General features: G+C 37.6%; 1 protein-coding gene across 8 annotated transcripts in view; it reads left to right on the top strand.

The window, feature by feature from the left end:
• Positions 1-12,309, top strand: part of ATP9A (ATPase phospholipid transporting 9A (putative)) — a 156,359-nt gene that overhangs the window by 61,034 nt on the left and 83,016 nt on the right. For all 8 annotated transcript variants that reach the window (XR_011972344.1, XM_072633539.1, XM_072633535.1 and 5 more), the window contains exons 7-9: positions 329-423; positions 2,589-2,669; positions 6,198-6,273. Coding sequence is in view for 7 of the 8 variants with exons in the window: in XM_072633539.1 (XP_072489640.1) it covers positions 329-423; positions 2,589-2,669; positions 6,198-6,273 (252 nt within the window). In the remaining variant the exon portion in view is untranslated. The remainder of the gene's footprint in view (positions 1-328; positions 424-2,588; positions 2,670-6,197; positions 6,274-12,309) is intronic.

Genomic DNA, 12,309 nt, shown 5'->3' on the forward strand with positions numbered 1-12,309 from the left:
ATGGTGACTTTTGTTTGACTTGGGTTGCTGAAGCTGTACTGTATTCTGTTGTACCACAAACTGTTAGTATGGGTCTGGTTTTCTGGTTTCACTACTGTGATAGCAAGTCTTACTACCCTTAAAATCTAGTGGTGGGGAGGAAGCAGCTGCTTGGAGGTGAGGGTGGGATGCAATATCTAAAGACTGTGGTCTTTGAATGGCACTAGAACTTGAGGTCCTGTTCCTAAGGCTGTGTAGTGGCATTTCTCATGATAAATAGCATGTTTGTTTCTTGATGAAGTGATTCTTAAGTTGAAAAAGAATTATGAAATATATGGAAATTTCATAGGGTCATGCTTCTTGAGGACTGATCAGTTAGATGGGGAGACAGACTGGAAACTCCGCTTGCCTGTGGCTTGCACACAAAGATTACCCACTGCTGCTGTGAGTATCTCTTTCTCTTCTTTTATTTCCTTCCCAACCTTTATTGTCCCCTACATTTTTAACTTTCCCCTTTTATTCTGTTTTCCTCTCTCTTGTTCCCTTTTCTTTCTCTTCCCTTCTCCCTCATTCTCCCCTCTTCTCTTACCTCCTCTTCCCATCCATCCCCTAACTCTACATTTCCCTTCTATCTCTTTTCCCTTTTTTCCCTCTCCCCATCCTTTCTCTTTAGTACTTTCTCTCCTCCTTTACCTCTTTCCTTCTTTTATCTCATTTCCCTTTCCTCTCTCCCTCCCCTTCCTTCTCTTTCCCTTTTCCTCACTCTCCTTTTTTTCTTCTTTCTTCCCCCTTTCTTCCTTCCTTCTCCCCTTTTACCTCCTCAGAATCCTATGTTAAAAGATTACAGAGTAACTTGCAATGAGTCAGCAAGCTCCTGTCCAGAAAGACAACATTGAACAGTGTGTTCTCCCCATTCAGTGTCATAATTTTTTATGTTATGCTTTTTAGGACTTGGCAAGTCTATATAGTGTCAGTACCATTATCTTTAATGCTTTCATTTGTTCAACTAGCTTATTATTATTGATTCATGAAACCTTTGAGAACCAAATAGCATCATTTTGTGACTTTGTTAAAAGTAAAAAATTCTTGGGTCAACTAAAAGAACCTGTCATTTCTAGGGAAGAAACAATGAAATCCATGTCTTGTAGAGCACAGAGTTGCAAAAAATATTTTGGCAGGTGGTAGGGCTGGGAGTGAGTGGGAGGGAAACAGGAACAAGAGTATTATTTCTTGCCTTCAGCCTTTACAAAGTAATTTCATATTTATCTAGTGCATTGTAAGGAAGCAAAGTTCATAAAATAAAGAAATATCCTCCAATTTTCCCATAAATTACTCCCCTGTACCTTAAAGAGAGAGTATCTGAGGTGTACTTTGAGATTTTAGGGACCTCCTAGATGTGATGATGTAAAGAGGCTACCTGAAGATAAGAGTGTTTAAACATTTGAACAAGCTACTAAAGGAAGAGAGGGAGACCTTTTAAACAGGAGAAAACTCCACCTATCTGAATTGTTTGCATTAGGAACTGGCCAACATTTCTAAGTCCTCTTCACTGACACTATGAAAACCTGACACAGGAAAGGAGATAGAGAAGGAAAGAAGAAAAAGTAGGAGGGCAAGGGGAAGAGAGAGAAGGGGGAAACTCTCGTATTTCATGTGCATAGTAGAATGCTATAAAAATAATTTTAGACCAAGGTTCTCTGTGCTGGTTTAGATGTAGACTTTTTGAAGTCTGCAGACCTGGTTAGAATGGGAGATGGGATATGGTAGCTACCTTCAGGTGTTTGAAAGATTATCATATGGAGGACAGGACATGTTGGGCCTGATCCTAGAACACAGATGGATCTGTGACATGTAGACTTATGCTCTGGATGAGCTTAACAAGAGCTAGAGCTTTCTAGAAATGGAATGGGTTGCCTTGGAAGATGGTGAGTTCTACTTTGCCAGAAGTCTTGAAGTAAAGGCTGCTTTGCCATTTGTCATGAATATTGTGGAGAGGATTGTCCTTCAGATGCAGACTGGACTGGATGGTTTCCAATTTCCCATCCAGTTCAAAGATTCTGGAATTCAGTTATTCTAGGATATGCCATGCATTCAAGACACAGCTATTAAACTTAGGCATCATGAGGAAGCAGGCAGTGTGGTGTAGTGGATAGAGAGCTGGCCTCAGAGTTAGGAAGATCTGGAAGTCTTGCCTCTGACACATTCTGGCTAATTGACCTTGGGCAAGTCACTTAACCAGTGTTCTCCAGGTAACTCTCTTAAGATTAGAAGTTTCAGAGTAAGTGTGAATCTGCATTCGTGGAACAAACTCAGTAGGAGTCCCTTGTCGCAGTGAAGTCATGGATCCAGGTCCAATGTCATCCCATAAGAACAAGATATTTTTTTGTGTCACTTTTAAATTTTGTAGAAAGCAGGCCTTGTTAAATAAGTGGCAAGATTCTTAAAAAAAAAATTAGTTTAGATTTCCCTAACATTTTGGTATGAATACTTGTTATAAAGTAAATGAATTCTTTAATAACATAAAATATTCTTTGAACAAATAGCTAACAAATATAAAGTTTTTACTGTTAGAGTAACTTTTAAGATTTTTTTCTCTGTCTATTTAAAAGGACCTTCTTCAAATTCGATCCTATGTCTATGCAGAAGAGCCAAACATTGACATTCATAACTTTGTGGGGACTTTTACAAGGGTAAGTTTTTTTAAAAAAAAATACATATGTTAAAAAACCCTCAAAAATCTTATTTATATAGTTTTATATTGAAAATAGTATTGTCTTTTAGTACATATAAGACTGGGGTGGGGCATGTGGAAATAGAGATAGGGATAAAGACTGGACCTCTGATTTCATTGATAATTGGGAACTTCCTTGATATAGAACTGCTATCCTTGCAGACCAGCAGCTGTTTTGTAATTTAGAGCTTTAGATAGCTTAACCAGGTGCCTGGCATGTAGTACTTAAATGCTTGTTGACTTGACTTGATTTGACAAAGCTGGTGTTACCTGCTCATTGGAGATTTACGGTATTCGAGCAAGTCAATCTACATAGTTATGTTAGCTGCTTATTCATGAAGATTCTCATGGCATCATATGACCAAACAACTAAGTCCCTATATTGAATTAGCTCTTTGAATCTAAGAACTTTTTAGAACTATAAGGGACTTTAGAAGGACTAAGTCAACACCTTTATTCTACAGAGGGAAGAGGTTGGAAATGACTTGTCCAAGATCATACGTAAATCTATTAGTGGTGGAGATAGAATTTGGAATTCAGTTTCCTTGATTCTTATCCCAGGGCTCTCCCCACTAAATGGCATGTTTATGTTATGTCTTCTATCTTTATAGAAAATAGATAGCAGAGTCTATACCTTTTATAAAACTGTGGTTGAAGTAGAGGGATAGTGAAAGAACCCCAGATTTGGAAACGGACAACCTCACTTGATGTCCAGGCCCTTTTCTTTATTAGTCTCTTATCATGAGCAAGTCACTTCTCTTGGCCTTGATTTCTTACTTGAATGATGATCCTAGGATAGTGTGTCATCATCACTGTCATTCTGTATCCTCTATGTAAGGATCCACCCAATAAATTCCTTCTTGATTTCTTGTTCAAGAATAAATTTTGTGTCTACCAATGAATTTTCTTTCTGTTGTCAAAATGAAACCTACGTAACCTGTGCTTCTCTTGTCAATTTATCTGCCAGGAAACTTAAAAGCACATTCATTGCTCAAGTGTTGTGATCTTCTTGTCTCAGGGGTCTGGGAGCACCCACGTCTTTTGATTTCTTTTCTCTTTTATCCTTAAATGTTTTCTGTCACTGTGCTTTACTAGGGCTTCTTCTGAAGTAGGTGGCATATACCTCTTAAATTACAACAACTGGTTTTCATAATGTTTGGTGGTACAGTGGGAGAGAGCACTGGATCTGGAGTCAGAGGTAGCTGGATTAAAATCCTACTTATGGTGTTTACTATTTGCAATTCATTTTTCCCTTTCCGGGCCTTAGTTTCCAATAAAATGAAAGGATCTTGACAAGAAAGTATCCATGGACCTTCCTTCTCTTGGAGTCTAATGTCTTTGGTCCAACAAAGGAGGCTCAAAAGGAGTGGTTAGGAAGTTTAAATGGAGAACCAGGAGAGAACAGCACTATGATGCAATCTGTTTTGTAAAACACAAAATAGGTTACTGGTGTATCATATTATGTGTGAGACCAAACTTGAAAGCCCCTAGTACCTAGGGATCATAGTTTATTTATTTTTTCCTGGCCTGCTAGTAGTAGGCATTGCTATACAATTCATTCCCCTAGATACCTGTATTTCTGCTGAGGTAAACTTCCTCCTCTCCCCTCAAGCCCTCTGCACTGTACTTCTCTCCTCCACCCCCTAAACCCTGCTTCAACTGAGGATCTTGCCTCCTACATCAGCAAGAAAAGAAAAATTGAATTCAAGGAAGAGAGGAGAGGGGATGACAGTGGGAATTTTATGGTATGGGGGAGAGGGAGAAGCTAACAGCAGATAGTTTCAGAGGAAGGAGGTGGCTTTCTCATTGCCAAGGCTAACCTATTTACTTGGGCTTTCCCTTGTCTGAGAACTTGCCCTTTCTTATGGTGTTGTCTTTCATCCTCTTCTTCATCAGCTCCTAAGCCTACAAACATTCCCAGTTCTCGCCCATTCTAAAAAGTGTTCATTTGACTCTGCCATCTTCCCCTCCTGAAATCATCCTGTATCTTTGTCACAGTCAGACTCCTAGGAAGAAATCAGCTACACTTGTTGCCTTCGCTTCCTCAACTCCCACTCATTTCTATCCCTTTGTAAACTGACTTTCACCCCCTCCCCTACAGAAACTGCCTTCTTGACGATTACCAGTTATAAGGCAGCTAGGTGACACAATGAAGCCTGGAGTCAAAAAGACCTGAGTTCAAATCTGGTCTCAGACATTTACTGGGCAAGTCACTTAATTGCTGTTTGCCTCAGTTTTCCCTGCAGATTGGGGTTAATAATAGCACCTGCTTTCCATGGTTGTTGGGAGAATAAAGTGAGATATTTGTAGAGCACTTTGCAAACCTTAAAGTGCTGTATAAATTCTGGGGATGATCCAAAACTGCTGCTTTGGATATTGTCAGCCCTCCCCTCTCCCTACACTCCTCCTCTGGCTTCTGGGGCACAGCTCTTTCTGAGTTTTCCTTATCACTGTCTGAATTACCTTTTGTTGAGTCACCACCTTCTTTTTGCTGAATATGAATGTGCCTCAAGGCCCTGTCTCCAAAATTCTTCGGTAGTTTCATCTCCTCCCGTGGATTAAGTTATCATTCTTATGAAGACGACGACCCTGCAAGTCATCCTTAACTCCCCAGGCCTAATCAGCTGACAAGTCTTGTTGATTACTTCTCTGCAAAACCTCTTTCGTCCCCAAACTTATACATCCTATTATAGCAGCTTTCTAATTGGATTTCCTATCTCTAGTCTCTTCCCTCTCTATATCATCCTCCATGGAGTTGCCAAAATGATTTTCATAAGACACAGGTCAGACCATATCATGCCCTTGCTCAAAAATCTTCAGTGATTCTTTGTTGCTTTCAGGATAAATAGAAATGCATCAGAACAACAGATGAAGCCCTTCCCAATCTTTCTGCGAGCTATTTTTCCAGATTTATTTTGTATTTCTTGTACTTTACGTTCTAGCCACACACATTTACTAGTTGTTCCCCAAACTCTATATTGCATCTCTCATCTCTGAACTAAAGCTGTGTCGCATACTTGGAATGGAAGCACTTCTATCTCTCTTTTAGAATCTCTCGGTTTCTTCAAGGCAGTATCCTACAGAACTCCTCAAGGGTCAACTCCTAAACAAAACTGGCCCATTTGTGAGTCCTTTTCCTTCCCTCCTCAAATTATCTTATATTGTCTTATATGTGTCCTTGTTCAGCACCTCGCTTTACCCCCAAGAGCATATAAGCCTCTTGAGGACAGAGATTTTATTTTATTTTTTTATATCCCTAGCACCTAAAACCATGTTCAGCACCTAGCCAGAAAGGGCTTAAATGAATGTTAGTTGAATTTAATTTTGTGACACCCCCCAAAAGTGGAGAAGAATGAGGACAGGTTTAAAGTTCTCTCCCATGATTCCAATATATCTTAATTCATAGTTCTAGATATAGTTTGAGAGGGGAATGTAGGAATTCTGTGAGCTTGACAATTAAATGTGTTTCCATCTTGATTTTTGTCAGGAAGACAGTGACCCTCCCATCAATGAGAGCTTAAGTATAGAGAATACTCTCTGGGCTGGCACAGTCATAGCATCAGGTAAGTGTGCGATTCCTGAGGAATATGTTAGCAATTTAAAAAAGAAAAAAAATCATTTCATAATTAGAATAATCATCCTCTGTCTGTTGGGGAAATTAGTGGTAGAATGAAGTTTTTCAGTTGTCCTAGCACCTCAGGGGAGTAGAGCTGACATCTAATTGCCTCTCAGACATTTATAAAAGTGTAGGAATGGGAATTCCAATGGCCTGTGGGCCCTTCTGGATCATCCACTCTGAGAATAGACCTTAATTGCTCCCTTTAGATTGACATCCTAATCTGTAACAGAAATCGTGTCAGATTAAATGTCATGATGGAAGCTTGTGTGAGAGACAGCAAAGCAAATGCAGCACGTAAGAAGGGAACCAGTCAATATGGAAGCACATTATGGTTCAGTTTGAACTGTGGTGTTTATCTATGGAGGTGAGAGTAAAATTGAAGCTATTTGACTTTGAATGCCCACGATGAGATGCTCCCCAGGCATCCCCAAACAGAAGGTTCCTAAGGATTCCCTACTGGTGATCATCAAATTTTTTGAAATCTTTGCATCTATGGGATTTCTCCTTTGCCCTCTCTCTGGTGGCAGTTTTTGAGCACACTACCAGCTCAATCAGCCAATTAGAGTATAAAAACTACTTTATTAAAGTTTGAGGGAATCACTGTATATACTAATAGGTAGGAGTGAAATATATTTACCTAGGCTCCTGGGTTAATCCAGCTTTATATGGTCTGACACAGGAAGGTAATGGCTTGGCCAAGGTCCCAGAGTGCAGTGTTCCATGGATGCTGCAGTTAGAATTAGATTTCAGGCCTTCTGGCTCCTAAACCTCTGTGTCTTTTTTAGTTTATGTCAGCTTCTTCATCAACACTGGCAATAATATAGATGACATTATTGACTCAGTATGGGCAGGATGTCTTCTCATTCCTTCCTTTCCTGCCTTTTTTTCTTCCCTCTCTGAATATCTGTTGTTATTCACTGACAGTAATTATCCTTTCCCCAATGAGCCTTCAAAGAAACACCATGAAAAGTATACTAGATTTAGCATCTGAGGATGTGCAATCAAAGGATTTACTATCTGTGGGACCTTTGGCAAATAATTCAGCTTCTCTGTGCTTCAGTTTCCTCATCTGCCTAAGGAAGGGGTTGTACTAGATGACCTTCAAGGTCTTTCTAGCTACAAATCTGTGGTCCCTGGAGTCATATTGATCTTTGTGGCTCAGTAGTATTTTATTTTGGACCACAAATGGCATTGCTGGACATGAACCTAAACTTTAACAAAAAGTGCCATACCTTGGGGGAAGCCCCACGCTCACTTTGGCAGCTCTACATTCCACCACTTTTAGAGGGAGAATCAAGGGAATTGTCATCAGAGTGGTTACTTAATTTAAATAGCTCTGAGCCCCTACTGGGTAGAAATGTTCTTCTTCCCTAAATCTATTATATTTAATGTCATGCCAACTTCCCATGGGAACACACCAATATACTTGGATATTATATGCAGTATTTTACTTTTTTTGTTTTATATAATCAGTAAAAACAGGTCATGCATAATGGATTATCTGTGTTGTGATTGCATGCCTGCAACTTCTCTTAGATTCATGCTACTTTCAAACTGTATATAAATATTCTTTCTGCTCAAGAGTTTTAGAAAAGGTGTGGTTCACATGTTTAACTCTGTCCTCAGTCCTTCCAGCTTCCGCCAGTATACTTACTGTAAACTGGCAAGGGAGTATAGGAAAAAGAGCCTAATTTCCTTCTGGCATTTTTTTTTTAGTTGCACTAAGTTGCTATTTCAGTTCTCTCATCACTTTTTTTTTGTCATTTTAAATTCTTCCTTAAATTCTTTGAAAATGTCAATTATCCATCTTAACTTGTGATTTCTTATGTTGTTTCTATTTTTGTATGTATTTAAAAGTACCTTTTGCTGCTCTTAATTTCATAATCTTTTAAACTACATCAGTCCCTCCTTCCATTTGTTACCTACTTGAATTTGATTTCTTGCATTATTTCTATTTTGATATTTTTTCTAGTATTTTTTGCTTTGGTTGTATTATTGTGTAATCTTTATGTTCATGTATTATAGATTAGAGCCCATCTTTTGTTTGTTCATTATCTTTTTTTGATGAGTTTTAATTTTTTGATATTTTAAAAGTATTTTGTGTAAATATTTTAAAATATTTGATGGAGGCATGTGTATTGTTTTTTGAAGGAAGTAGTGAAAAACTTGGCTTGATTGTAATGTCTTCCAAGAAGTCTCTTTACTACATCAATTTTCTGTGATTGAGATGTATAAAAATTTATGTTCTCATAATTCTCCTTTTTCTTTTTATCTAGCTTAATAATTTACTTTGATATTCGAGTGGATCTTTGATTTCATAGATTTTGTTACTTTTGGCAACAGCATAGACCCTCAAACCATCCATACTTGTGTGACTTTTGTTCATTTGGCCTTTTCTTAATTCTGAAAAACTTTTCTCATTTTCTGTCTCAGAGATACAGGCTACACCAATATATAAAACATTAAAATAAGCTTTGTGTGATTTGTTCCAATGGCTTTAAATGATCTGCTCTAGAGAGAAGTAGGGATTTGCATTCAAAGACTGTCTTATCTGTTTTCAAAACAGCTTCCTCCTTCTATTTGCATTCCAGATCCACCAGACCTGACTTTCTTTTCTTTTCCATATTAAAATTTCAAATATTTAAGATAATTGCCTTAAAGGAATGGTTGACAGTAGTCTCTCTGCTTTCTAAGACAGTCAGCTGAGGGAATAATTCTCAATGGCATCTCATTTCTAAGTTAAACATTAAAAGATAAGGGCTAATCGTATCACTCAGCTTAAAGAATATACACCCACACACCATATACACGTTTGTTTGCATTTAATTTTAATTTCATTAAGAAGTTTTTTCTTTTGCTGAGCAGTCCAGCAACGAAGAGTACCCTCTATCCCCTTGCTCCTCTAATTGAAAAAGTTAAAATGTATTCCTGAATCTGCTTGGTATGACTGTTAATGTGATTCTTGGGTTAAAAGCCTTTCTCTGCCCCTATCTGTGTGACCTTGCACAAGATGCTTCTCTAGGCCTTAATTTCCCCATCTATAAAACGAGAGGGTTGCCATCTAAGATTCCATTAAACTCTGTACCTGTGATCTTTTAAAAAAAAAACAAACCCCAAACAAACCAACTTTATTTTAATGCAGCTTTTATTTGTTTTTAGTTCTAAATCTCCTCCCATCCCCTTGCCCTTGAAGAAAGCAAGAAAAACTTGCTACAAATATGTACCGTCAAGAAAAAAAATTCACATTAATTCTAAAAGAATGTTTCAGTCTGTATTCTGAGTTCATCAGCTCTCTATCTGAAGATGGATAGCATGTTTCATCATGAATCCACTGGAATTGTATCTGGTCATTGTGTTGATCAGAAGTCCTAAATCTTTCAAAGTTGTTTGCCTTTACAATATTGGTGTTATTGTATAAATGGTTCTTCTGGTTATATTCACCTTATTCTGTATCACTTCATAAAAGGCTTCCCAGGTTTCTCTGAAACCATCCCCTTTATCATTTTTTAAAAAAATATATTTGTTTTAAAGCATAGAGACTTTTTAATTTTTTTCTGTTCCAAATTTTCTCCCTCTCCCTACCCATTCCTTCATCCATTAAGAAGGCAAGAAAAATGAAACTCATTACAAATATGTATAATTGCACAAAACAAATTTCTGCATTAGCTGTTTCTTTTTTTTCTAAAATTAATATTTTATTTCCCCCCAAGTGTACATAAAAACAATTTTAACTTATTTTTTTTTCAAATTTTGAGTTCCAAATTATCTCCCTCCTTCAGTTACCCCCTATCCCCATTGAGAGAGCAGGCATCTTGACATAGGTCATACATGGGTAGCCATGCAAAACATATTTCCATGTAAATTCTAGAAAAGAAACACAGACAAAAACTCAATAAAAATAAAGAAAAAAGTGTGCTTCAATCTTCATTCAGATTCCACCAGTTCTTTCTCTGGAGATAGATAGCATTTTTCATCATAAGTCCTTCAGAATTGTTTTGTGTCGTTGTTTTGCTGAGAATAGTTACGTTATTCACAGTTAATCATCATGCAGTATTGTTCTCACTGCATACAATGCTCTCCTAGTTCTGTCCATTTCATTTTGCATAGTTCATGTAAGTCTTTCCAGATTTTTCTGAGAGCAACCTGCTTGTCATTTCTTATAGCACAATATTATTCTAGCATAATCATATACAACAACCTATTCAGCCATTCCCCAGTTGATAGACATCCCCTCAATTTTCAATTCCTTATTACCATTAAAAGAACTAAGTAGCTATATTTCAAAAAAAATTTTGCTTCATTTTGCATTCTAAGTCTATCAGTTCATTATCTTGTGGTTGATAACATGTTTCATCATGAGTCCTAAGGAATTATGGTGGTCATTGTATTGATTAGAGTTCCTAAGTCTTTCAAAGTCGGTTATCTTTACAAAGATATTTCATATTTGCTGTTAACTACTGTAAATTATTCTCCCGGTTCTTCTCATTTCACTTTGTATCAGTTCATATATGTCTCTCCAGTTTTTTCTGAAACCTTTCTCTTCATCATTTCTTGTAGCACAATAGTATTTAATCACATTCGTACCATAACTTGTAGAATCATTCACCAATTAATGAGTACTCCCTTAGTTTCCACTTCTTTGCCTCCACAAAAAGAGATGCTATAAATATTTTCACACATACAGATTATTTTATCTCTTTGGGATAGAGAAACGGTAGTGAGATTGCTGGTTCAGAGTTTAATAGATTTTTGAGCTTAGGTTCAAATTGTTTCCTGGAATGAGTGGGCCAGTTCACAGCTCCACTTATAGTGCATTAATTTGCCTGTTTTCCATCAGTCACTCCAGAATCTGTCCTTTTTCCTTTTTTTGCTAGCTTTACCAATGTGATAGGCCTGAGTCTACTCCTGTAATGTTATGATAACTAGGATTGGTTTATCTCTGGCTTCACATTATTTGGCAAAAATGATTAGAGTTTAGCCTAAGCACCTTTCTAAGGTTTCCCTTTCCATTCTGGATCTGGTCAGGCAGTAATATCCTTTCAAAGGTACAGGTCTAAGAACTGCTGAATTTGGACTTTGATTCCCTGAGCTCCATTTGGAGTAGAAATTAAAAGCAAGGAAAACTGATAGGAGCTTCATAACCAATGTGAGAAAGTGAGATTCCTTCTTTAGAAAGACCAGCATCTCACCTTCAGGCCACTATGAAATTGCTGTTAACAGTTATATAAGCAGGGATTGGCCATTTGCCTGAAGCCACAGACTTCAGCCAGGTCTGAGAAGGATGCGCCCTAAACTGGAAGTTGTATAGAGCTGGGGCAATTAAAGCTATGACCAACCAAGAACCAGCTGATTATTTTATCCCAATACATTTAGCTTTAGATATCCAACAGATTTTTGTGAAAAAGTAGTTTTTTATTTTCTCCTATGACTGCCAGTTCCCCCCAATGAAGGTACTCATTTAAGAAAAGGGAATTCCATTATTCTGCCTGACTTTCCCAATGCACCAGTACACCATATCTTCCTGTAAATCTTCCACTGGGAGTCTATTCACCATGCTGGGGGTGTTCTGCTAGATCTCAGTCATCAAGCATTTACTAAAGGCCAGGCACTATGCTGAGTGCTGGGAACACAAAGAGAGGCCCCAAACCCCCAACCTCCCCCAAATCCTGTGGTCTGTACCGTCAAGAAACCCTCAACGAAGCCCTGACTTTAAGGTTTCCTTTGTTATGCTACATTACTGTTGAGTCCTTTCCCATTTATGTATCATTCCTCATATGCTGCTTCTCTTGCATAATTATTATTTTTCTTTCAAAAAGGTCATTGCCTTAAATTTTCTTTATTTTTAATTTTTATTGATATAATTTGCTTTCATATTATCTTCATTTCAGAACATTCTTCCCTTGTCTTAATATACCATCCTTTATAGCAGAGACAGAAAGCAGTTCAGTCAGTCAATAAACCTTTATTAAGCACTTATTTT

The sequence above is a fragment of the Notamacropus eugenii genome, chromosome 1, assembly GCF_028372415.1.
Source record: "Notamacropus eugenii isolate mMacEug1 chromosome 1, mMacEug1.pri_v2, whole genome shotgun sequence".
NCBI classification, from domain to species: Eukaryota; Metazoa; Chordata; class Mammalia; order Diprotodontia; family Macropodidae; genus Notamacropus; species Notamacropus eugenii.